Consider the following 26,840-nt stretch of genomic DNA (forward strand, 5'->3'; position numbering starts at 1 on the left):
TTCTTTCTCTATTTCTTTTCTTCTCTTCCTCTCTTTCTATCTCTTTTTTTCTTTCTTTATTTCTTTCTTCTTTTTCTTAATTAGTGTAACATTTTTATAGAATCGTTTACTGTGATATATATCACATAAATGTATATATATATATATATATATATATCACAGTAAACGATGAAATATGTATATATATGTATGTTGCTCTGTCGGTTTATTTATGAATAGAAACTGAATAGAATTAAAAACTATTTTTCGATTTCTTTGGTTAAAGTTTCTCTCATTAGACTTTTTCTAAATGGAGATTCTATCCGAGCTACTAACGTCGGAATTTCCATTTCGCTCTCGCTTATTATTCTGAATCCACTTTTTCTTCTTTGCCTAGTCGACAATTAAGACTGCAAAATATATTGCGTGATAGATAATTCATATATATATATATATATATATATATATATATACACGAAAATAAAGTTATGGGGATATACTGAAGATATTAAATAAATTACAATAGCTCTCTTTTAACCTTTAAGCATCATGGTGAATATTGGTTACACTCGTGTGTCGTGTATTTGTAAGAATCTTTTATCATGAAATACTTATTAACAATAATTTTGCACTGTTCCTGAACCCAAATAGCAATCGTCAAAGGACCGAAGCAATTTTACACGCGTGACGAAAGCACAAAAGACGAAATCTATTTACGCGCATAATTTTTCACCGTGATACTTACGGGCTAAACCGCACATGAACGTTCGTCGATCGTGTTTCAATAAGTATTAACACGATCGACAGACGTAATAGGGTGTGCTTCTCCTCTGATCTTTGCTCGGATTTTGCAGGTAAACGTCGCAGCGGCGCATAATCGTTGATCGTGATTGCGTTTTGTCAGATACAGAGCCATAATACGCGGAAACAACTATGCAACAAATATGAATGTCGCGTATGCATACACATGTTCCAAAGCGAAGGAAACAACGCACGGAATGAGGCTTCTATTTCTCGGATGAATTCTCCTTTTGTGAAATATCAAGGATGTGTCGTTTTGAAAGCAAATTTTACATTTTGTATAAGAAGAGAGACGATCGAGATGAGATTTTCTTTTCCCTCCTCTCTATCTTTCTCTCCCTTTCTCTCTCTCTCTCTCTCTCTCTCTCTCTCTCTCTCTCTCTCTCTCTCTCTCTCCCTCTCTCTCTCTCTCTCTCTCTCTCTCTCTCTCTCTCTCTCCCTTTCTCTCTCTCTCTCTCTCTCTTTCGTTTTCTCTGTTGAGGACTCATCCCAGAGTTGTTAGCCTTTCGTCTTCCAGTATGTTTTGAACTTGGTCGGCTCTATATCCCAACATATGCGTGCGTGACGAAACATTAAACACACATACACATATACACACGCACACAACGTACATTGACTTCCTGTTAGTAATAAACTATGCACTATATTATTACATGTTAAGTACAATGTAAATTAATACAGAAAGAGAAAGAGAGAGAGAGAGAGAGAGAGAGAGAGAGAGAGAGAGAGAGAGAGAGAGAGAGAGAGAGAGAGAGAGAGAGAGAGAGAGAGAGAGAGAGAGAGAGAGAGAGAGAGAGAGAGAGAGACGTGTGCAAGTGAGCGCGAGTCTCGCGTGTCTGAGTGAACGGGACATCTTTGTATGGATAGAATGCGCTTCTCTTGTAAATAAATATTTCGACTTAATGTGAGCACGCGATATAACATGCTACTGGCGGTGATATAAACAATATGTTATATAAAATGGCCGGCCATACACACACACACATCTCGTCTTTTCGACAATTTGTTGATTCTCTGTATATTTTCGAGATCAATTTTTCGATTAGTATCCAATATATAACGTTGTAAAAAAATATATATATAATATATAATATATAAACATTATATATATATATATATATAAATAGTTGATAACATTATTAATCGCGTTTGAGAGAAATTGTATATGGTACATGCGTCGTCCTACAGATCGCGCGCGACTTTGTGACAGCTAACTTTTGTTTTTATAGAGCTCGAATCAAAAATTGCAGTATTTTCCTTCGCGAAAGACGATAGAGCATGCGTATCTCTTGTAGATCTCCCCGGTAATTTGTAATCTTTTATACCTGAACCAAATTTCCCTCAGGTATTTGCGTTGTATATGCTGTAGAAAGAAGCAACGATATAGCATCACTAGCATAACGTCGTCGCTATTTCGTCGAACGAAATTGCGAGTGTCGCGCGCGATTCCGGCGAGATATTTCTAGTAATTATATAAATAATCATTTTTTCGAATGCCAAAACTTTCTGAATAGAAAGAGCGACGGGTTTATGCTACTCACTGCGTGAGTGTGTTCTGCAAATCCGCGTCGCTAAATAGAGTCGAATGTATGCCAAACGTTTTACAGTCGATCGAATTTCTTATGGCGACCTAATATATTGATTATGATCGATCCTTGAGAGAGAGAGAGAGAGAGAGAGAGAGAGGGGCGGGAGGGGGAGAGTGAGAGATAGGAAGGGGGAGGGAGAGGGGGGGAGAGCGTGAGGGGGAGGGAGAGGGGGAGGGAGGGAGGGAGATAGGGATAGAGGGAGAGGGGGCGGGGAGAGGGGGAGGTGGAGGGGAGAGAGAGGGAGGCGGGGAGGGGGGAGGGGGAGGGGAAGAGAGAGAGAGAGAGAGAGAGAGAGAGAGAGAGAGAGAGAGAGAGAGAGAGAGAGAGAGAGAGAGAGAGAGAGAGAGAGAGAGAGAGAGAGAGAGAGAGAGAGAGAGAGAGAGAGAGAGAGAGAGAGAGAGAGAGAGAGAGAGGAAAGGAAAAAGAGTAAACAAAGTAATGATATAACCCCACAACATATAGATTATGTCACATTAATCGTGATCTCATTAGATGTATGCTATAGATTAATCGAAGATTGCACACTTTGGAATGTAGATGTTGTAACATACCTATATCGTTTAGTTGCGTACTTTATGGCAGGGTTGGGAGGAATAGATAGACATATATAATTATAAAATATACCTTATGTGATGTTTATGTGCAATTAATTTCATATTAGGGAGAATTTCACTTCATCGATACGATTACCTACTAGTACAACTTTTACGCACTATTTCGCACAGCACTTCAAAATAGGGACTACTTAATAATTTTTAATTTGTGATATTTCTCGTAGCAAAGATGTGAGAGGCGCGCATATGTTTTATTATGAAGAAGTAAAGTAATACCGGAATATTGTACAATAGATTCGAGCAATTTATTTCTCGGAATATCATATATACTATCGCAGAAAGTTGTTATAATGGTAACACTCGATAAGCATGTGATAACGTTAATTGTTCGCAAAGAGGAAAATGAAGTAACTCTCGAATAAACAATCTAACAATCTGTGAAATATACCCAATTACAATTATATTGTTGTACAATGTAACGTTCGTCATTTTTTATCATACTAGTCTACTAGTGTTGTGAAAAAGAGGGGGAAAAGTTTGATTTTATTAAAGTTAATGTACTGATAAGGGTAAAAGAATTATGGGAAGGATAAGGTCCGATTATCTCGACGATCATCTTGATGGGTTGAAACGATGGCTTGGTTGGATGACATATATTTAATATATTTTTATAGTTTAAAAGAGACTAATCTTCCAGTAGATGTGTTTGCGTGAATAAAACTCTAGATTCCAAAGTGTCGTGATATTTTACATTAGCACCGTCCTCGTTGAATCGCGAAATATTTTCCGTGCATCCAAAGGAAGCATCAGTATTAATTTACGAGTTACAGAATACGCGCCTTATGTACTCGATCTCAATTTAGTTTACCTTTCGTAATGTTGTCTCTTTGTTCACACCGCGCTGTTGTTGTGCGAGACACTTACATATTGCGGCGGTCGCACGACACGCGCGTGATATGCGTGCCATGCGGAAAATATCGAATTATCGAGAATCTTTGGCACAACGCGACAATGTAAATATACACCGTAACATTTGTACATGTAACAGATTTGTAACTAATTATTACTCATTATTGCTAAGTGCCCGTTCGGTTACGAGTCTACTACGATGTGTGTTCCTTTCGTGTGTAAGAACATTGTTAATTTCTGAGACAGTTTCAGTATGTAGCCTGTAAGAAGGAGGAAGAAACCGTATTATATCTGAAAGCATAGCGCGATGCGCCACAATGTTTCAAATATTTATTATTTGATCTCAACGCACACTCACATGTCATACACGCATACGCACACTCGCATGCCAACATAATCGACACAGCATGAAGGAACCTTCGGACGGAAGCTACCCCGACGGAAGCCTTTAACCGTTTCCTGACTAGAGTAAAAACAGGGTTGGGAAGTATGTTTGTAACTAATTACTGGAGTAACTCGTAATAGAGTTACAGTTACAGTTATTTTTTTTTGGTAACTATAACTTAACTTCGTTCCGTTTTTTCCATCTATAACTGTAACTTAACTTAGTTACATTTGTTTGATAACTAGTAACTAATTTAATAGTTACTTTAATAGTTACTTTATATATTTCAACTTAAGTTTCTGGCAGATCAGCAGGATAACGCGACGTGTGATGTTTGATATCCAATAAATACAGTTATTCTGACTGCTTTTGGAAAACGTGCTATTGAGTCATCTATCTTTATCGTTCATTAGATGTAAAACAAGGATAAGATGACGCAATAGCGCTGATAATCTCCTCTCCAAACGCAATCTGTATTTCTTTCAAGAAAATTTCAAAAAGATTGTACGCCTATTGGACATTTCCGTTACGCGTCGCTAGTCCTTATTCGTTAACATAATCTGTGTTCAGCGTGAAGTGCGCTGCGTGGTTTCAGTTAAATAAAAACTCGAGCAATAAATAAAACATCTCAATCTTCGGAGAAGGACTGTAAAGTGCCATGGCCAGCATATGTAGAAATATTCGAGTTACAGCAAAAACTTGGAAACGAGAACAATTGGGCTCTCTACCCAGTTGTTATTAATAGTCTTAAAGAATAAATATAAGTCGCTTATTTAAATTAATGAATCTAATTTGTAAAAATTATATACAATATAAGGAATATAATAATCAACAAACTACTTTTATATAAAATTGAAGGAATTTATACAATCACGAAATTTAAAATAATAGCACTATTATCAGGAAAAAGTAACTGAAAAGTAACGATTCGTTACCTTCTAAATAACTATAATTATGTAACATGTTATTTTTGAAGGTCAGTAACTTGTAACTGTAATTAGTTACTTTCTCAGTGAAAAAAAACTGTAACTGTAACTAAATACTTTTACAAACTTTCCCAACCCTGAGTAAACCCTAGTTTTATCGCGACGAAAACAGATTGCAATCGGTATGTTGGTCCTCACATTCATCGCTGTTTGCTTCAAATTCCTCTCTGGACGGTAGCCAGGCGGTCAGTTGACGTGCACCATATTGCGATTTATTACCGAGGGAGGTCTGCGCCGCTCTTATCACTGGTGACGACTTGCACAGCAACAGTCTGATACAGGCGGAATCGGAGCCGCTTGTTCGTGCTATCAGATGATTCGGTAGATTCGCGTCTCTCGCTTGTTCCACTAAGGCTTGAACCTGTTTATTTGAGATTCACATTTTTTAAATTAATTGGGACAATTCAGCGTAAAGTTGCAAATATGGATAATCGAAAATAATGGAAAGAATGAAAATAATTTTCGCATTTGTTGCTCAGATCGTTGTTCGATCGAAATTATGCGACTTTACACTCGTCAACGACTCACCTTGTCGTTCTTGTTTTCCAAGATGAATTTCACAGGATCCCAGGTTGGCGCTGCGTCGTTCATGTTTCTGGCGATGTTACCCTGTGACTGTTTTACTCCAACCAACGAACTTATCTGTTGAGGCAAACAATCGAGCGGAATGCCGGGAACATTCCAATTCGCCAAAGGGAGAATCGCGATGTGGTGCAATTCAAGTAATTTATATGAACGTTTATCGGCATTTTACTCACGTACCATTTGTGCGAGAAATATGATACTGTTGACTGCGATCGCCGCGATTTTCGGTGAGTCGAGTCCGATCAGTCGGAAGAACGCGGAAACGAGATTTGTTGGACCGAATGGCTGTTTCACCTCATCGTCCCCATCCTCTCCTCGTTTCTGCTTCAGATTCTGCTTATCTTGACCTAAACTCTTGGACACCAGATCGGCGATGTCTTTAGCCGTTTCTAAATAATTGCTCGCGTACTTTAGTCCGGTCTTGATCTTATCTAGAACATCTGAGGTCAACATATGATAATTGCTTTTCTGCAGTAATTTCTTCTCGAATCGATCGATTGTTTCTTAAAGTAACATTTCGTGCGCAAAGCTATAATATACTTCCTTTCAATATGTCAGCAAACTCACCTTCAGTCCTAGTGAGATGCACGCTGTCAAACACAGTCATCGAGAGGACGCAGAGGAAGAGGAAGAGACGCTCGACTCCCGACTTCATTTCGTCGCACCCAGCTGTCGGACTGAGACTACAGCGAGGATTGTCGTAAAGCAGATCATAACGGGTCATCATTACGGCATTAATTACGCGTTTATTTCCATTTCGCTGCGTTCAAAGCAGAGTCCACGTTGAATCGGTCCACACGATCGTCGCCCTTCTTGCTTCACCAGCCAAGCGCGAGAGAGAAACGGTATCTGCGTGCCTTGTCGACAAACGATCTGGTCGCGTTTCATTGTTAGAAGTCAGTAGAAAAGTCGGTCTCGACGACGAAGCTGCTGGAAAGTGCAGACTCCTCGAATTTAATTCGCAAAGTGTCGTCGCGGTGAACGGAAAATCCAATTTACTCCAGAGGAGATCGCTACGACGGACGGAAATATTCGTGAATCGTTTTTTACAAAGAGGTGAGTACACTTTCGAGTGGTGTTTCGAGCGAATTGGAATGCCAACACGACACGTGTCGGTCATCACGCGATATAGTCACACGTCATGGGGCATGATTAATTTTTATTCTGTTTCTAACTCATTGATGGAATCTGCATAATTCCTCTAGATGATTCATTCAATAATTAAGGATTCTTAATCATTAGGAATTTCAAAACATCCGGCTATGTATCGCACCTTCCTGACATTGTGTGCACTTTGCGTTCTGCAGACGACGTGCGAGGAACAGTCGGCTCTGTATCTGGACGAGATTCGCAGCTTAAGCGAGTTGCCAATGGACAAATTGATTCAGATCAAGTCTTCTTTCGTGTGCGAAAACGGTAAACTACTGTATCACGAATTTTGCCGCAGAATAATTCGCAGTTAATGTGTCCACGCTATAAGTGTCGCACATTATACAAAATATTCAATTTATGCCTGTTTATTATTAGATATACAAATGAATAATCCAAATTTTTCAGCTAAATTCAAGGTTTATTTTAAAAGAAAATAAAACAAATTTCAATCAAAGTATTCGCCGTTATTTTCTATAATTTTAAGCCATTTTTCAGGCAGCTGATGAATTCCGTGTCGGAAAAATGTTGTGTCTTTGGACACGATAAAGTCGTCAAACCATTTTTGGATCTCATTTTCGGATGTTGCATCGACCGGAACAAGTGGTAATCGATAGGAGCGATGTCTGGCGAATACGCCGGGTGCTGCAAGATGTCCCAGCCAAGACTCATTATGATGTCTTTTGGCATAGAAGCAATGTATGGCCTAGCATTATCATGTAACAATTTCACAGGATGTTCTCTTTTGCCATTATACGGGCGTTTTCATCCTAATTTTTGATTCAAACTTTGATTCAAATTTTGGATTAATTGATGTTTGTAGCAGTCCGTAGTAATTGTTTCATTCGGTTTTAATAGCTCATAACAAATCCTCTTCATATCCCACCAAATACAGAGCAGAATTTTCTTTCCGAAGTGTTTTGACTTTGCGACCGATGTTGATGATTCGCAGGGATTTACCCATGATTTCCTGCGTTTCGGATTGTCATAGAGATCCACTTCTCATTTCTTGTAACAATTTTCCACAAGAAAGACTTGCTACGTCGCTTATTGAGAAGAGAAAGATACACTGCCACTTGTTGATTTTTATTGGCTTCAGTGAGTTCCCCATGCGAAACCCATTTTCCTTCTTTCTGAATCTTCCCCATCTCGTGTAGACGTTTGAAAATAGTTTGTTGTGTTACTCCTAACTACTCTGCAAGCTCTTTTTGCTTTTATGCTGAATTCTCAGCAAGCAGTTGCTCCAAATTATTGTTGCCGCACTTCCGAGGGCGTCCGAGGTCCCTTCCGAGGGAAGTTCTTTGTCGCTCAGACTAAAATCGCCGCTTTTAAACTGTCTAAACCAAAATGCATACACATCGTACGCTACAACACCGAGAAATGAACAAATCGATTCGTTTACTCTTGTAACATCTTTTCCTTGTTGGAATTCATAAAGAATGCATTCGAATACCTTATCTGTTGCCATTTTTCATTACTGAACTGTATAATTTTTGATGTTATGTTGAGTCTTCCGCCATACTAAATGTAATTTTTAATAGCTATATGTCAACACTATATAATCGTAAAAGAGCGGGAAAATCTGATTATTTAAAACTTAATTTCTTAGCCGCTTAAAATAGTTTGGATTATTTATTTGTTACACTTAATACATTACATGTGCATATTTTAAGCGCAAACTTCTATTATGTTAATATGGCTAGAAACATTGCTAAAAGCAAGGTTAAAAATAAAATGTGGGCTGTAGCGAATGACTTTCAATTCAAGATGTCGGCATTATTTCGAAGTTTTAACAAAAATATTCCAGAGGACGGAGAATATTTCTAATTCATGATTCGGTGGTTTGGATTTGCCGGTAAACGATCATCGCGATCGTCTCGTATTGTTATCTAAAAGTTTTCGAATTTAATATTTACTCTACTTATGATTTGTAGATATCATGGATGAAGAGGAGGATAAAGACATCGACATGGCTAGTCGGACATTTCCACTGGAATTGCCGATGACTTTACCACTGAGGAAAATCCCAAACAAGCCCAAACGTCGATACGAGGATCACTACGACGAGAAGGGCAAGGACACGAAGGTCTCAAAGATCTTTCAGCTGGCAATAACTGCACTTTCATTTCTCGCGTTCGGCGGTTATCTTCTGACGCTTATAATTACGGCGATTCGTCGCAACACGAATGGCGGTGGTGGTGGAAATGTCATCGTGTTATCGGTAATATTCACACAAGATTTCTCGATTTAATCTATGCACAATTCGATAACATTTTGAGTAAAGTAAAGTAGATTAAACGTGCAGGTAAGAATATATATTATAATATAATAACTGATTATTATTTTCTTCTTGCAGAATCTGCAAAGTCTGCAGAAATTTAATCGTCCCAAGCGAAACATCTGGATGTTCGATCCGAGGGAAAATGATTTTGAGACGGACAGACTTTACGAAGGGATGGTTATGCTTTCGAGAAGTTATGCCTTGTACAAGTGATCGCAGATCTTCAAGCGATGTAGAGAGATGCTGCATTTTATTTTACAGATTTATTCATCTATTTGCGTTTGCATTAGCAAAACAATGCTCGTTATGCTTCGTAACTTCTATAATCTATAATCTATATTTAGCAAAAAATATACGATTTACATTGGAATATTCAGATAAAATTTTCACAAGTTCATGCAATGTGGATCTAATGTTACGCCGCTGAATTAGTGGATAGCCTACTTTTTACGTACTATTTTTAAATACAATAATATAATTAAATACAATAATAATAAATATATACACATATAAGACCTCTGTGCTTAAAGTATGTCAAATTATAGAGATACGCGTGAGACGTCTACTCTATTTAAAAATCGTAGATTATTACTTCGATTCGAGATTCGTGTCTTTCCTCCCTATCACAATTCGGTGGAAGATTACATCGCGTGTGATTGACAGGACATCGACTCGATTTGATATCGCGCAAATCCGGTAGACTCGTGAAAATCCTAAAACCTAATAAAATCGAATAGAGAACCGCGATGTGTATATATCCCGCCAAGAATATTCTTGGCGTGTGGGTAGAGAGGCAGCTTCAAACATGGCTCTTCAAATAAACACCTAAGTGACCGTATACTCCGTAGGCCTACACGCAAAGATAACCATATGGTTTCCAGAGATATCATCGGCCATACGTCTCTATACCATTATTCCGCCGTGATACGCGACTTCTTCTCGCAACAGTTTGCGGAACTTCGCGGAATACAATCCTGTTTCCGATGGCACGACATGTCCTCCGACACGTCGGAAGGTGACGACCGCGAGATGTAACATCTGTCGAGTCGTTTCGTTTCGTCATAGCCGTTTCATCGGATGTCGTTCGCGTACGTTGTCAAAGTACGGATTAAACGAATGAAACTGAACACATGGAAAATTCAGCATGTTGAAGTTGAAAAGAAAATTAAATACTCGGACACGCTTTGCACATGTTATCCTCTAGCGTCGGCAAATCGCGTTATTCTTACGTGCGAAATGATCAATATTTATTATAGATGAATTTTTGCCTTTACGCACACACACGAGAAATACGTCATAAGGGTGAAAAGTGCCCCACCCCCTCCACTTCTGCAACAAGTGTCATTTTTATTATATCAATTTTATATATATTGTTTATCCTCTTCCTACAAGGTTCCCGTCCCATCCTCATTCTAGTCATTTTGTTCAATCGCATCATCTCAAACAGCAATCAAGCAGTAATCGTGAACCCGCGTGAACAAAGTATACGCGAATTCACGTGTAATATACGTTTATATCACATACTATACGATTACTGGGATCTGGATGAGAATATGATCGCGGTCACTTTTGTATCCGCAGCATCCGGACAGATCATCGAAGTAGCCAGACCTATTTTCTCGTTACCACGCCTACCAGCTTCGTCGTGGACCAATCCAGATATTCCGGCTAAATCACAGCTGACGGCAAACTGATTTCCCTCTCAGCCGGAGATCTCCTCTCAACATGGCAGAGCTTCGCCCGCTCACTCACTTTTACGCCGTTCCGCGGCTCTTTCTCCCTTGAGAGCATTTTTTCTTACTGTCATGAAAATCTTCCTAGGTGTAACTTCGATTTCACTTTCGCTCGTTTGTTCCCCTGTTAAATTAAAAATCAAAGTTACATCTGTTTTATCTCATTACGATTGAAACCGCACTAAAATAACATTTATTACTAGTAAAAAAGTTGCATTTGTGTAATATTAAAGTTATATTTGTTATTGATTCCACGTTTGAGCGTGCGTTCAAGCAAGTGCGTGTAGTGTAAAGCATCAAGGGGAGGTAAAGTCATCAGATCAAAGTGAACAGTGAACAAGTGAACAGAAGTCATTTCAAATTCGTCGTAACGAACGCTATCATTGGAATTCGTTCTACGTCATTTCTTGACAATGAAGAATCTCAATGGGAAGTTACACGCTACGTAAATAAATGTACATATGTAGAACGTGCGCTTCCGAGTAGTGTCATGAGCGCGATCGACGGCACCGCGTGCGCTCTCGATAAACTGAAATCCGCGGAGAGGAAAATGATGAACGGTGTCAACACTCACGTCATCATGGACGGCGCCAATTGTTCCAAGCAGCTGAAATTTGGCGTGGACCGCATATTGTCGAACGAGATCTGCGCGAAGAAAGCGGGTAAAATGTGACGTTGAGTGCACATATTGCTTACAAATGTTACGCGCTGGAGTGTGGTGATTAGGTTTCACGTAACTTTGGCTATCGAAATCGAAGCTTAACTCATCGCATATAACTCATTTTTAGCGTGTGAACTTATTATTGCTTTATACACGTATTATATATCTTAATGACATTATTTGTCCTTTTTGTATTTATACATTTTGTATTCTTCAAACTAACTTTTAATCTTTCTTTATTTTGATAGATGTACTCAAGCCGCTTCCGATCCAACTGCCCTCGATACGTTGCCCCTGCTTCGGGAGTTGCGGAAAGTGCGAAGCTCTCAGAGCGTACACATCATTTTCGCACGTCCATTCATCGTTACCCGAAGGTATCACGCCCGTACCTTATACCGGGATTATAGAGAGCCTGGGCACTTTATATCGGCCGGCGCCCTTGCGTCCCGTGCCGAGAGGTAAGTCGTAAGCTGAACTGAATGCCAAACCAGGACCACTCGTTGCTGATCGCGATCTTTTTTCTCTCTCTAACCTGTACGTCGAATTGCTACAATCAAAATAAGACATTCGGAAAATTCACTTCAACTCTCTGATACGTCAGTAATTTTCTATAGATGGCATGAGTTGCGTTTGAAAAATAATTCTTATAACTAACCTTTTCTGTACATGTGAAAATTAAGGGGAGAGAATTAAAAAGATATAAATTAATCGGTAACGTATGAGAAATGAAAAGAATCGGGGAACACGGAAATTGCTTGAAAGAGGGACGCTGCGATAAAGGTATATTCGGATTTAGGGTACTATTTGTAATTAATGAACGATCAATCGATTAACATTGATCGCGTGTGCGGTTAATTGTTAAGAGGATACGCAAGATCACTTTAAACAGATACGATCGTGAGCCACGCGTTACGTCATTGACAAATGTTACCATATGGATACACTATTTTGTCCCTCCGATATGCCAGGAGCACACAAGTAGGACAAAATATTTATGTGTCAGCGTATTCTCGTGTTTCCTGTCTACGTTTAAACGACATCTTAAGTGCTACTGAACGTTTATGCCGCGCATAAACGGCGGTTTCGATGCGCGTTCTTTTTCTCAATTAAAATCAAAGTTCAATGACTTTCGCTTTCTTTAGTTGTTACAATATTAATAACGTACAAAACAACAAAACGCGCCTCACTGACATTATTAATTAGCACTAACGCAGTAAATATGATAATAAAGTAACAGTCGTGAAAATTCAGGATTGGGAAAGTTACCTTGTAAAAGTATTCAGTTACAGTTACAAGTTACTGACCTTCAAAAATTACATGTTATAGTTATGGTTATTTAGAAAGTAATGAGTTGTTACTTTTTAGTTACTTTTTTATAATGATTGTTATTTTAAATTTTGTAATTATGTAAATTCCTTCAATTTTATATGAAAGTAGTTTGTTGATTATTATATTCCTCATATATATTGTATATAATTTTTACAAATTAGATCCATTAATTTAAATAAACAAGTCATATTTATTCTTTAAGACTATTAGTAACAATTATAAAAAAGTGAATGAATTTGATGAGAATAATAAATACTAAAAATAATTTTAACATCAAGAATTACATTTTTTATTAAAAAATATATTGGTATTTTATAAATAAAGATTTACACTCATGTTTTCTTAAATTTGCAGTTAAAGTTCTATTTGCATGAATAATTTATTGCACAAATTTTGTAGAGGAGTGCCCAGTTATTCTCATTTCCAAATTTTTGTTGTAACTCGAATATTTCTGCATAGGCTGGTCATAGCATTTTATAATCCTTCTTTGAAGATTGAGATGTTTTATCTATTGTTTGAATTTTTTATACAACTGAAATCACGCAGCACACTTCACGCTGAACGCAGGTTATGTTAACAAATAAGAACTAGCGACATGTGACGAAAATGTCCAATAGGTATACAATTTTTTGAAAGAAATACAGGTTGCGTTCGGGGAGGAGATTATCGGCGCTATTGCGTCATTTTATTCTTGTTTAACATCTAAGGAACAATAAAGATAGATGACGCAATAGCACGTTTTCCAAAAGCAGCTAAAATAATTGTATATTTATTGAATATCAAGCTGCATGTCACGTTTTCCTGCTGGTCTGCCAGAAACTTAAGTTTGAAATATATAAAGTAACTATTAAATTAGTTACTAGTTATTAAACAAATGTAAATAACAAGGAAAGGGTCGGAACTGTCCCTCGCCGATTTTCATGGGCTTTGAATATGTTGTAGAACAATAAAAACTATTAGACACATATTTTTTTTATTTGCGTATCTCAAGGTTTAGAAGGTGATGATTTTAATGATGAATTTGATGAATTTGATTTTAAAATTTCCAAAAATCGATAAATTAACGAAAGTAAAGGCACTTTTATTGTAATATATTCTTGAGATTAAATAGAGTAAAAAAGCCTAGTACCATTTTTTCTTTCGATAAATTATTAGCGAGATATTGTAAGTTAAATATTGAAAAAGTTATAAAGTTTTCCTTAAATATCTGAAAAAATATTAGGCAAATAAAAAAATATTTCAGACAAAAGTTGTTGTTAAAATTAATTGGTAGAAAAAGAAGATAATAATAAAAAATTGGACTTTCTATTTTAAAAAATTAAGTTGACTTTCAACTGACCTTAAATACATGTTTCAAAGTCAAATCAAGGACACTATTGTACGTTCGCCTTTAAACTATACAACTTTTATTTAAAACATTTGTTTCTCCAACGTTTCGTTTTCGAGATATTTCGCATTATGAAACTTAAATGGTCTACCCTGTATATGTACGTTCCTCTATCTAATATCTTTATTTTGTATAATAAGTTGTATATTGTATCATTAAAATTAATTCTCTTGTATATCATATGTATGAGGAAATGTGCATAAGAGACAGCTATTGAATATAGCGCAACTGAAAAGAAATAACACCTATTTACAGCGCGACGCCTATAATACGATATTATCTCATTTTTCTTAAAACTTACCATGACCATATTGTATTATTATATATGAATGGATTCGGCAACAACTGCTTTTTAATTTTTGTCCACATGAAATTTTTTAATTTTGCAAAATTAAAGGGATAAGGGGGAGGTTAAAAATTTTGACACTTTTGAAAAATCTGAATATACCGTTGCAAACAATATAAAATACTGTAAAACTTTTGTAGGAAACATTTTTTGATATATCTTGTACTTTAGAAGATATTCACAAGAAATGAAAATGTTAGTTTTTTTAGGGGTTGTTTTATCTTCTAAACTATGAGATACATATGAGATAAAAAAATTACGTGTCTAATAGTTTTTGTTGCTCTACATATTCAAAGCCCATCAAAGTCGACGAGGGACAGTTCCGACCCTTTCCTTGTAAGTTAAGTTACAATTGTAGACGGAAAAAACGGAACGGAGTTAAGTTATAGTTACCAAAAAAAATAACCACAACTGTAACTGTAACTCGTTACAAGTAACGAGTACGAGTCACAAGTAACGAGTTACTTTCCAACCCTGTGAAAATCAGTCTCCAAGTTAGAAATAAGCGGTCGCGAATAATATGTGAAATATATTTGAAACATAATAATTTTCTCTTAATAAGTATAACGATTTTCGCGTTCTTCTTCATTGTCATATCTTCATTAACATTTTTGGCGTCATTTGACATTGAGTATGCCGATTTAAATCGTGGTATTAATCGTTCGCACGCAGTACGACACGCGGCTGATCAAATGTAGCAGAGTCTACGGACTCGAGACCCACGCCGAAGGATCAAGCATAAAAGGCCCAAAATAACTATGATGTTAGGGATATCTGTTGGAATATTTATTCGGAGATTCGGCTCTCGAGTGGGTGTACCGCACAGTTTAAATACGCGCAGATGTTGTATACTTTTGTACGGCTGTAAATCAGCACGAAGTACCCGATCTTGGGAGCTTCTTCGGACCGAAAACTGTGGAAACAGACATCCGTCCAAACGCTAAGAGAATAGCGTTTCCACCTCTCAGCATCTTTTCACCCTGATCCGTATAAATTCCTTTCCCTTGTGTGTTCTCTGCGACACAGAATTCTCTTTGAGTGTTTCACAATAGATATCCGTCAAAAGTTGCGTCCCGCATAAATTTTAATTATTTTTCCAGATATTACAGAGATTATTTCTAAAGAGAACTTTTGTCATCTTTAAACGCCTTCAAATATATTGCAAGTGCACCGTGATATTAGTAAGATTGAAATCTGTCTGATTGAATCATCGAGTGAGGAGAGTATCTCTAAATTTCTAAATCTGTCGATATAAGTTATCTTATTAGGTGTTCCAGTTAGTATTTTAAGGGCCTAATATAGATGGTTATAGCTAGAAATCTACTAGAGATATTTTAAAAGTTGGTACGTCATTTTAAAGCTTGGACATTTCTATAAATAATTTGACACATGGCATGTGCATTCGTGAATATGATCATACTTTTTGTGCACTTAAAAATGAAGTGTGGTAAAGAGCATTTTCGACATTTACTTTATTGTTCCGATTCGAAGAAAATGGCTGCTGAAGCCCATTCATTCAGAAACTTATTCTGATTTTTCTCCATCGGTTAAAATATATAAGTACTGCTATTGGCGATTTCGACGGTCGTGATTTCGATTTGAAAGACAAAGAACGTTTAGGTCAATCAAAAAAGTTTGAAGATGCCGAATTGCAGGCATTATTGGATGAAAACTCAGCTCAAACGTTTCAAGAACTAGCTGAAGTATTAAATGTTGGTAAATCAACCGTTTCAGATTGTTTACACACAATGAGAAAGATTTAAAAAAAATGCAAATAGGTTCCACATGCATTGTCTGAATTGGCTATTCAAAATCGTTTAACCATTTGCACTTCATTGCTTTCTCGTCACAAGAAGATGCAGTTTTTGTATTAAATTATAATTGGAGATGAAAATTAGATCTACTCTGATAATCCTAAGCGTAAAAAGTTGTGGATAAGTCCAGACCGACCATCGACATCGATGGTATGCAACATCCACGGAAGTAAGGTTTTATTGTGCATTTGGTGTGACATGAAAGACGTCGTGTGTCTTATGAGTTGCTACAATCGAATCAAACAGTCACTGCTGTGCGTTATCAACGATCTGAATCATACTTTAAACTAAAAACGTCCAGTAATAGCTCAAAGAAAACGCAAAGTGATTTTGTTGCACGACAATATTCGACATGTTATAAAAACAGTTAAGGATATATTATCGGCATTTCAATGGGAAGTCTTGCCACACGCCACATATTCACCAGACTGTGCTCCTTCCAATTACTACTTATTTCGATCTGTGCAGCATAGCCTTGCTGACCAGCACTTCAAATCATATGAAGAAATACAAAAATGGCTCGATGAGTGGATTAATTCGAAAGACGAACATTTCTTTTATCGCGAAATTTACTTGTTGCTCGAAAAGTGAGAAAAAGTTATAGCTAGCGATGGAAAATATTTTGAATAAAATATAATTTAACGTCTCTCAAAAATAAATGTGTTGCTTTTGTAGAAATCCCTCAAAACTAACACCAAATACATGGAATTTAATGCGAGAATTATAGTATCTATTTATCGTTTAAATATTATTAGACGGAAAATATTTGTTTTCCAGCACAAATTTCCTCGTCCTCGACAATGAGCTGTCCAGAAAGCAGCACACGCCGGAAGAGATCGTGGTCCAGAGCCGTGTTCAGTTCGCTGCAGCGGAAAGGGTTGGAGAGGCGATTTTCTTTGCAAAAGTACATCACAAAACCTGATCGACGACAATTGGCGGCGACTTTAGGCTTAACCGACGCACAGGTTGTACGACTTGTGAAATTTGCATACTTGAGTAATTTAGCATACGTTAATGGTGTTTCAAAATTTTCTTCCTCATTTATCGTGACATGAAATTTTCAAGGAAGCAACATAGCGATGAGAAAAATAATGCTAAATCAATTTCTGCATCGTCAGGTTAAGGTTTGGTTCCAAAATCGTCGGATGAAATGGCGACACGCGAGGGAAAGTGAGAACGCTGTTTTAGCCGGTCCGGACTCCACGCAGAAGGACTTTCCTCAAAAAATGGTAAAACCTAATGTTAACGATACGATCCAGCAGGAGAACGAAGAGGATGCGGAGATCGACGTGGATCTATAAGATTTCAGCGCGTGTGCCGAAAAGTGTGACTTTGTTTGCATGGAACATTCGATATTCTTTCATCTCTTGGATAATGAGATAAATAATAAATCAATCTTTATTATTTCTTTTTGCTACTTTAATGAATGTTAATGATATAATAAAGATATTGTTGCGGGGGAAACAATGTCTGTGTCATAATTAATAAAAAGAAAATATTGCTATATTCGGCATTAAGATGAAAATTCTCTAAGCGACAACTTTCGATATATGAACAGCAACACTTGAACTTGCCGTCGATGCATCGATTTTCAATTCTTTCGATCTGTTTCCTCGACGACGACCTTGTTATCTCTTTCATCATCGTCAGCATAGACGTAAATAGGTTGACCATACCATTGCCCGTCGGTATTTTGCGATTGCTTCGTTCTTTCTGGACTGTACATTTATCAACAGGTATGTTAACATATAAGTTTCCATACATATTATATGAATTCGTTGACTCGCGTGTATTTGCAAACGATTTCAAGAAATCGAAAAATTAGAGGTTAACGCATTTTATTAGTATAAAATTGGACATTCGGCTCACCGTGAGATGATGCGTTGCTTAATGCGATCCACCTTCGTCTCTCGGCATTTCTCGTTGCAAGCGTATAAAAGCTGCTCCTACCGCTCAATGACGAATCTGGTGGATCCTTTGACATCCGGCGAGGAAAGAAAATGCTCGTCGCTCAATTCAAGCAACATAACGTGTGAGAGATATAATAAGTTATCTCTTCATCTAATTATACAATTAATTTCATTAATACTAAGAGCGTAACAAACCAATTACGCTATTATGTCACATTAATAGTCTCTGCATTTTGTTGCGAGAAGTCTAATCTCGACTTCAAAATATTGGATATTTCATGAATATGGAATAAAGTATAAATATTGTATTTTGTGCTGAGTGAAAATATAAATAAAAAATAGTCACGCGATACAATTTCTCTTGCTGCCAGCTACTTCGGTAGCGCAACCATGTGCGGTTCCGGCAGTAAACGCGACTGCGACATCCTCGACGGCGATGCCACTACTGGAAACGTGTTCTGAGATAGCTGCTGAGCACTTTGACATCTCTGTCACCAAAGTTGTACCACATGCCCGTGCGGATAGGTCACCATTGCCGTTTGAGGAAATCCCTGGGCCAGCGATATTGAAACTGTGGGAGAAATACTGGCGATATGTGCCGCTGCTGGGTACGCAACTGTTTTGCAGACTGCTAATCAACAAGCTTACCCAGGGTACGACTCCTTGTAGTTCAGTCGCGCAAAATCCGAAGAGTCGTCCATGCGATCGAAGATACGCGAGAAAATTCGCGTCGCCAGTCAAAGTACGTACGGGATGGAAGACAATTTTGTCCAGCAAGCTTTCTAAGCTCTTTGGATTTTGTGCAAATTTTGTACCTCCTGGATCTTGGAAATACACGCATAACACGAAATACGTAAGAGACTTTTTCTTTCTCCTGTTCAATTTGATCACAGGCCTAGGGGGAAGGTATAGACTGATAAATTTATAATGAATCGTATATCTCTACACTTGACAGTATTAAATAGTCAAGTAGAAAGAGAATAATTATCACAAAAGAAAATTAAAGGATATATTCTGACGGTATTTAGCATATCTCGTTACGATTTCAGGACGATTATTCTGGAATCGTAATGTCACGCCGATCAAATACTTATTCGACGAGTACGGATGCGTCGTGCGAATTAACGGGCCGCTTGTCAATGACATCGTGATGATTCACAGGTGAATATTACATCTCTTACATTTTCTCATCTGCCTGATGCTGATTCATCGATTTTATTGCAGACCTGAGCATATAGCGCAGGTTCTCGAGCAGGAAAGCGAGTCGCCTGTCCGTAGCGGCATCGACATTCTTCAACATTACCATCTTAATCATCGCAAATATCGTTCCGCCGGAGCGTTTTCGCTGTAAACATAGCGCGATTAATTTTACGCACGATAACAGCGGACGATTATTACAATTAACGCATCTGATTATACACTAAACGAATTCACGAGTGAATACTTCTCTTCACATTTTCGCATATATTCTTTCACGGCAGAATTTTTACACGAAATAATTCTATCTGTTAGATAAATTTATAACATTCTCTGTTATCGTGTTATCGTGTTATTATGTACACGTTATTATGTAAAAAGATGTCCGACAAAACGTATGAGAATTTAATAAAATGTCAGGCAAGGTTCCGAGTGGCTGGAAGTAAAAGAGAAGATCGATCAGCCGTTCAATGATACCGTCTGGGATTATGTTGAGAAATTGGACGCGGTGTGCGGGGAATTTATTAACAGGATTCGTGAAATATGCAATCGACAGGATGAGGTTCGTTAGACTCTGATGGGTGATATGTAATAGTTGATGGATAACGAGAGGTATCTGGACATGCGAAAAAATAGTATTTCAGTAGACTCAAATCCTGACAGGTGCCGGCGACTTTTCATCGGGATCTCACCGCCTGGGGTATGGAGTGCTTCTATGTGACGATGTTCAACAAGCATCTTGGCTTCCTTGATTCCACCTCGAGATCGGTGGATGAAACTACGAAGGTCATTAATGCACTGATCACCGCCCACACATATATGAGTCGCTGTGAAACTGGATTTCAGGTGTGGAGATTTTTCGAGACTCCGTTCGTCAGAAGGCTTTTCGTGGCGTGTGATACCCTCAACGAGTGAGTCGACGACAGTGACTTTTCTTGACAGTGGCAAATTTTCGATGAAACCTATCAATCGTACTTCACTTGCTGAATTACATTCGTCGCATAACAATGATTGCAATTTCATTTTAATATGACCTTCTCTCAATACATATTACATTTGCGTCTTGCCGATGAATTACTTCAGGTTGTTTGGTTATCTGTGTTTGTTTGAAGATCACGTTAATTTTGTAATTGCCAATTACTCGTCGGTGGATTTTTGTTTCAGAATCATCGGAAAGTATATTCGTCGGGCGCAAAACAGATTACAAGCTGTAACGGTGCCCGAGCAGAAGAAACCCGCGGAAGAGGAGAAAGGTTTACCGCTCCTTGAGAGGATGCTGACCCGGCGTGTTCACGCGGACGACATTTCCACTCTCTTGATGGACATGATGATTTTAGGCGTCCAGGCTGTATGTTAGATGCACGATCAAAGTCGACATGGCTGTAACACGAAAATGCAACCACTTTTCACCGTGATTTTTTTCTTTCAGGTCGTCAATTGCGAGGCTTTCCTGATTTACTTTCTGACGAAGAATCCCAGAGCGCAGAAGCAGTTGTACGATGAGATAATCTCCGTTTCACCTAAGATAAGCTCTACCTTGACGAAGGAAAACCTGAAGAACATGCCGTATCTAAGAGCGTGCATGAAGGAAAGTCTTAGGTAAGAAATTTTTGGGCACAGGATTGAATCAATTTTACAAATTGACCTGAGATATAAGTTATTTCTTCTAAAATCTCTAACCAGTAACACATCAGCATTATTCTTCTTATGTGTGTATGTCTTTTTTTCTAAAGGTTGCGACCTGCATTCCCCTACTTGACGAGATTACTGTCGTCGCCGATTACGTTACACGGATACACTATACCGAAGGGGGTGAGTCATTGTTTCCTCATTGTCATTGAGACCTCATGCGACGCAGACAAATCGTAGATTTAAGATAAATAGCTTCCGCTCTGTACAGACTTTCGTTATAATGGCGAATCAGATAACGTCGCAGCGCGAGCAACTTTTCGAAGATTCCGAGAAGTATCGGCCAGAGAGGTGGTTGAATCAGGACGAGCATGCGTACAATTTCTATCAGGCGTATTCGTGTCTACCTTTCGGATACGGCGCGCGATCCTGCCTGGGTAGAAACATGGCTGAGACGCAAATGATGTTGCTTATAACGAGGGTGAGTGAATTTAGCTTAAAGCGAACGACGTGTATACGATAGAAACGATATAAATGCATTTGTCTTTCTTATTTTTTCCAGCTGGTGAGAGAATTCACGATCGAATACGACTACACGGACATTCAAAGTCGATTTCTCATGGTGAATGTACCGAATCGGCCGTTGCGCTTTCGATTCGTGGACAGGAAGATGAGAAAGTAAAAAGCGTAAAAATTATACTGAAACTCTGCGGATGTAGTGTCAAATAAGAGAGCGAAGTAATTAATAGATACAACAAGCACGCGTATTTTCATGCAGATTACATTGCGTAAGATTATGTTACTGTAGAAAAGTTTTGTAGTAAACGAGATGAGTGTGTGCAGCTCAATATATGGAGAGCATTCGTGATCTTTTGGAAACGAAAAATTGTGAAGATTAATCAGATCAAACTAAAGAGAAAAATCGAGTACCATTTTGCAAAAATGGCAAGAGTTATTAAGTTATTAATGATTGACAATGACCATATCTAGATAGAGATTTTTTAATTGATAACTAGAAAATTTGCGTACTTATTTGCAAAATGGTACTCGAAATTTCTTCTTAGTTTGATTGAAAAGGAATTTTGAAAAGGACTTTTTTATTCAGAATGACCGAATCTATAATTATATGACAGCTATTATATCTAGTAATAGATATGAGTATACTGAACTTTAAACCCTGAATCTTCGACATTTTGCTATGCATAATAGCTGTCATATAATTATAGATTAGGTTACTTTGAACAACGTTCTTTACCATTTTGCAAGTAAGTATGCAACTTTGCACGTTATTAATTAAAAGAGCAACTAGATATGATCATTTTCAATCATTAATAATTTAATAACTATTGTGATTTTTGCAAAACTTGACTCTTTTGTTTTTTCTTGGTACTTGACTTTTTTTCTTAGTTTAATCTAATTAATCTTTACAATTTTCCGTTTCCAAGAAAAATCCCTTGTATAAATTGCGTACATCATATTCTCATACCTCGTGTCTCGCATCGTTATATCGGCGGGATAATTCGCGAGTTACAGTGAAGCGTATATTTTATCTTTATATTCGAAATGTCAGTTTTCTTTTAAAACGTAAGAGTTAGTTACCTACAAATCGATTTTGTATCGATTGTTATTACGAGTCAAACGTAAAAAATAAATGTTTACAGTTTACACGATGATGGGTTGTGCGATTTCATGAATTTCACATATGAAACACGCAAGAGTATTCTTGGGACATATTTATTAACGAGTTCCGGTTTTCTCTTCCGGTTCTCACAACACATTACAAGTAGAGCTCTATATATAGAAATTACTTTGGGGAAATACAACGAGAGAAAGTGAATTTTGACTTTGAGCGTAATTCGTTATATTTTTTGTTCCTTTATTATTTTTCATTCGTTACCTATTATGATACGTACGAGTGTCATGTATGAAAAGACAGTTGAAATGTACTGAAAAACGAAAGAAATCGTGTTATTTTCGATTACTTAAATTATTATCCAAGCCAATATAATTTTCCATGTGAAAATGAAAAGAATCATACCGACATGTAATAGTTTATCGACAAAGTCGGTAACGCGCACGGGATTGAGATGGCGACCGGGTGTTGGCTTCTTAACCCTTATGTGGACAACCGGGTACCCGGGTACCCACCATATTCCTTGAAATTTTTCTATGTTCCACTGAAAATTTTTCTAAATCCGCCCGGATCGTCGCGATTTGAACTTTTTTCCATCACAAAATGTTTTTAGATATTTTTTTTCATGTTAGGAATAAAGAAAATTATTGCATTAATTTAATCAACTCGCTGGGGACAACCGGGGTACCCGGGTACCCATGCATACAAATGAATAATTTCTGCTTAATTTCTTACTCAATTATACAATTTTCATGCCTGGGATTGTTAATTAAATAAAAGCAATGTTTTTAAATTGAATATAACTTTTTATTTATTAATATATATGTATATACAGGGTGTTTGATAGCTGATCATGCAGACGAAAGTTGGAGATAGATTGGGTGTAGCCGAGAAGAAAAGTCATGTACCATAATGTCAAATTGCCAATAGTTATCGAGTTATTAATTAAAACATGTGAGCCAACGAGCGCGTAGAGAGTGGAGGGCGACCGCAGTAAGCACGTAGACATTTGATACAGGCGGAGTCAGCGAGTGACGGTGGGCGAGGGCGCGCGGCGAGAGGCAACGTAAACGACAAGAGGCGAGCGCGCGCGACGAGGAGCGAGCGAGCGCGAACGACGAGGAGCGAGCGAGCGCAAGCGACAAGAGGCGAGTGAGCGCGACGAAAAGCGATCGAGCGCGAACGACGAGGAGCGAGCGAGCTATAAGGAAAAAGCTATAAAGAAAAAGCTCGCTCGCTCTTCGTCGCGCGCGATCGCCTTTTGTCGCTTACGTTGCCTGTATCAAATGTCTACGTGCTTACTGCGGTCGCCCTCCACTCTCTACGCGCTCGTTGGCTCACATGTTTTAATTAATAACTCGATAACTATTGGCAATTTGACATTATGGTACATGACTTTTCTTCTCGGCTACACCTAATCTATCTCCAACTTTCGTCTGCATGATCAGCTATCAAACACCCTGTATATATATATATATATATATATATAATTTATTCATTCAGTACATTCTTTACATTGAGTTATCTTTACCGCATGCTCATCACATACGGATTTGTTACATACCACACAAGATTTTCTAGTTTTCCTCCTTTTTTTTATTGTTTGTTTATAACAAATATGACAGGAACCAGTTACCATTCTTCTACTGGTATGGTCTAACTGCGGCTGAGACCCAGAGGGAAGATCGGCACATATAATTTGCTTATTATATATGCTGTCGATTGCCAACTTCGTGGAATAGTGTCTCATTATTTGCAGATTTTGAGAGCGATCTTCAATTATCGGGATGGCGAGCTCTTCACTTAATTGTCTTACAAATATTCTACGTTGATTACTTTTCTTTTGTATCATTTTATTATTTTCATAATAAATGAGGTACGCAGCAAGACAGGCAATATCAATAATATTATAGAAAAAAGCTAGTGACCATCTATTTGTACGTCGATGTGTGGTATATCTTGTTAACATCTGGTCCATAGTGTCCAGCTTTATATTTATTGTAATATAAAATCATTTCTGGTTTTTTCTTCGCATCATCGGATACTGTCATATTCGAGTGTATAGTCGAGAATAATATTACAGCTTTATTCTTTTTTGGCACATATGAACATAAAGCTGTTTTTTCATGGAATCCAAATAATGTTGAAAATTCTTCTCTTGTTTTGGAGGATGCCATTCCTTTAGGTATATAAGATTTGTTCTTTTTCAAAGTATCAACTATTGTTTGATTCCACGAGAGTAAATGTTTAGCAAGCGGCAATGATGTGAAGAAATTGTCCATGCAAATATTTCCAAATATTTCCTTTATATAAAACTGCAAGTTCTTTGACAACTCTTTCACCCTGGTTTACTTCATGTGCATTCCCTGTTTTACCAGTATAAATCAAACCTTTCAGCGGATAAGAATTTTCCGCGTCACATATCCATCAAACTTTTATCCCGTATTTAGCTGGCTTCGATGGAATGTATTGAGTAAATTTAGTTCTATCTCGAAAAGGAAAAAGCTGCTCATCAATTGTTAAATTTTTTGTAGGCTTGTACATCGCATATAAATTTGCATTTAGCATATTCCACAGATCGCGTATAGGAGCAGCTTTATCTTCACTCAAGCGTTGTTGACGCGTATTGAAATGCATGTTCACGGTCGTACGAAACAATCCACACTGATCTACTGCTAGTCACAGTCCTCCTCAGCAACAGCATAGTCCCCACTTCTCATCCCTTTTCACATTTCAAATAGGTTGGCGTCCGTTAAACCTTTTAAAACCGTCGCGCACGTCACGCAGCTACCTGAATCCCTTGTTGAAGAGATTTTTTGTATAAGTTGAATTAGTCTATATACATGAAAAAGACTTTTTATCTCTTCTTCCATATCACATTTATTATGTAAAAGCCCATAAGAACAATTACTTCTTCTTAGAAAGTAAATATTCAAGAAAATCTATACAGGGTGAGTCAATTAAAGTGTTACGTCCTGGAGGAGGAACGCAACTTGACGCTTGCTTTCGCAAGCTCCGACGTACTCGCAAATCTGCAGAACAGATCAAGAATCGGAATGACCCCTTTATCTGGCGCAGACGTCGGTGGTCCTTTATTTAGGTCAAGGAACTGAATCCTTTTACCTGGGATAGGACCGTGAGCGACAGTTGAGGGAAGGGAGAATTTTTGGTTGAGAATAATTATTTGGAAAACGTGATTGGTTTACAATTACAAACAACTTGTTTTATTAGTGATTAGACGGAAGTTCACAATGAAATACAATTTGTAAGATTTTATAATGTGTCTGTATACATATGTGGTTAACAATCGCGCTCAGAACAATGATTCTCGATTACTCAGAACAATATTCCGTGTTCGTTATGTCCGACTGTGATCGAAAGGATTGGGCCACTGACGTCTGATTTAACAATTAAGGAGGAATGCCAAGGAGGATAGAAAACGGAAGTAAAACGAAAGGAAAAGAAAAGAGAGAGAAGAAAAGATAAAAAAAATGAAACGAAAGAGGTCACTCAGATAAAAGAAAATATAAGTAACTTACTGCTGGACTTCTCTGATCTTAGTAGACAATGAAAGGTGTGGTTGCTGCATCTCTGTGAGGATGGACCCAAGTTGCGCCAAGGACTAGAAACTGGTCTCAGCAGGATCTCTCGCAATGTCTCAAGGGTGCACGAGATCGTTGCACAGAAGAATAGATGACTGAAGAACACTGATCTGACTCACTAGTAGGGTTGGTTATCAAGAAACCCTGAAGGGGTGTTGGAGAGAAGGCTCTGTCCTGGCTGCGGGTCGGTCGGGAGGAGAAATAGAAGTGGCATAGCTTTTTCACTTTACCAAAAATGTCACCTCGGTCGAGAGGTGGGGTTTGGGAAGTTGCGTCAGGCTCCAAAGTTTATGTCCAAATATGGGTATAGGATTTTGTTGCAAACTTTTCGGAAGTGGGGTTTTAGTAAGGTTCTTAGATAAATATGATAAAGGATCGGGT

At 37.8% G+C, this 26,840-nt stretch overlaps 4 protein-coding genes across 4 annotated transcripts; 3 read left to right on the top strand and 1 right to left on the bottom strand.

Moving 5' to 3' along the window:
- Positions 1-5,238: 5,238 nt before the first annotated feature.
- LOC105186200 (uncharacterized) lies at positions 5,239-6,515 on the bottom strand. The gene is made up of 4 exons (XM_011146241.3): positions 6,356-6,515; positions 5,966-6,228; positions 5,732-5,845; positions 5,239-5,564 (listed from the first exon to the last, which is right to left on the bottom strand). The coding sequence occupies exons 1-4, from the start codon at positions 6,513-6,515 to the stop codon at positions 5,298-5,300; spliced, it is 804 nt and encodes a 267-aa protein (XP_011144543.2). The 3' UTR covers positions 5,239-5,297.
- A 272-nt stretch (positions 6,516-6,787) lies between these two features.
- Positions 6,788-9,678, top strand: LOC105186201 (uncharacterized). Its single transcript, XM_019842816.2, has 4 exons — positions 6,788-6,844; positions 7,031-7,204; positions 8,872-9,158; positions 9,294-9,678. The coding sequence occupies exons 2-4, from the start codon at positions 7,051-7,053 to the stop codon at positions 9,429-9,431; spliced, it is 579 nt and encodes a 192-aa protein (XP_019698375.1). The 5' UTR covers positions 6,788-6,844; positions 7,031-7,050; the 3' UTR covers positions 9,432-9,678.
- Positions 9,679-10,711: 1,033 nt separating this feature from the next.
- LOC105186199 (H2.0-like homeobox protein) lies at positions 10,712-17,942 on the top strand. Its single transcript, XM_011146240.3, has 4 exons — positions 10,712-11,613; positions 11,861-12,070; positions 17,266-17,453; positions 17,607-17,942. The coding sequence occupies exons 1-4, from the start codon at positions 11,442-11,444 to the stop codon at positions 17,787-17,789; spliced, it is 753 nt and encodes a 250-aa protein (XP_011144542.1). The 5' UTR covers positions 10,712-11,441; the 3' UTR covers positions 17,790-17,942.
- A 502-nt stretch (positions 17,943-18,444) lies between these two features.
- LOC105186202 (cytochrome P450 CYP12A2) lies at positions 18,445-21,979 on the top strand. Its single transcript, XM_025307009.1, has 11 exons — positions 18,445-18,518; positions 18,741-19,051; positions 19,448-19,559; positions 19,623-19,745; positions 20,016-20,157; positions 20,259-20,506; positions 20,760-20,943; positions 21,025-21,194; positions 21,329-21,407; positions 21,496-21,705; positions 21,787-21,979. Exons 1-11 carry the CDS (start codon positions 18,445-18,447, stop codon positions 21,904-21,906), a joined length of 1,773 nt encoding a protein of 590 aa, XP_025162794.1. The 3' UTR covers positions 21,907-21,979.
- Positions 21,980-26,840: the final 4,861 nt, after the last annotated feature.

Source organism: Harpegnathos saltator, unplaced genomic scaffold, assembly GCF_003227715.2.
Source record: "Harpegnathos saltator strain DR-91 unplaced genomic scaffold, Hsal_v8.6 scaffold828, whole genome shotgun sequence".
NCBI classification, from domain to species: Eukaryota; Metazoa; Arthropoda; class Insecta; order Hymenoptera; family Formicidae; genus Harpegnathos; species Harpegnathos saltator.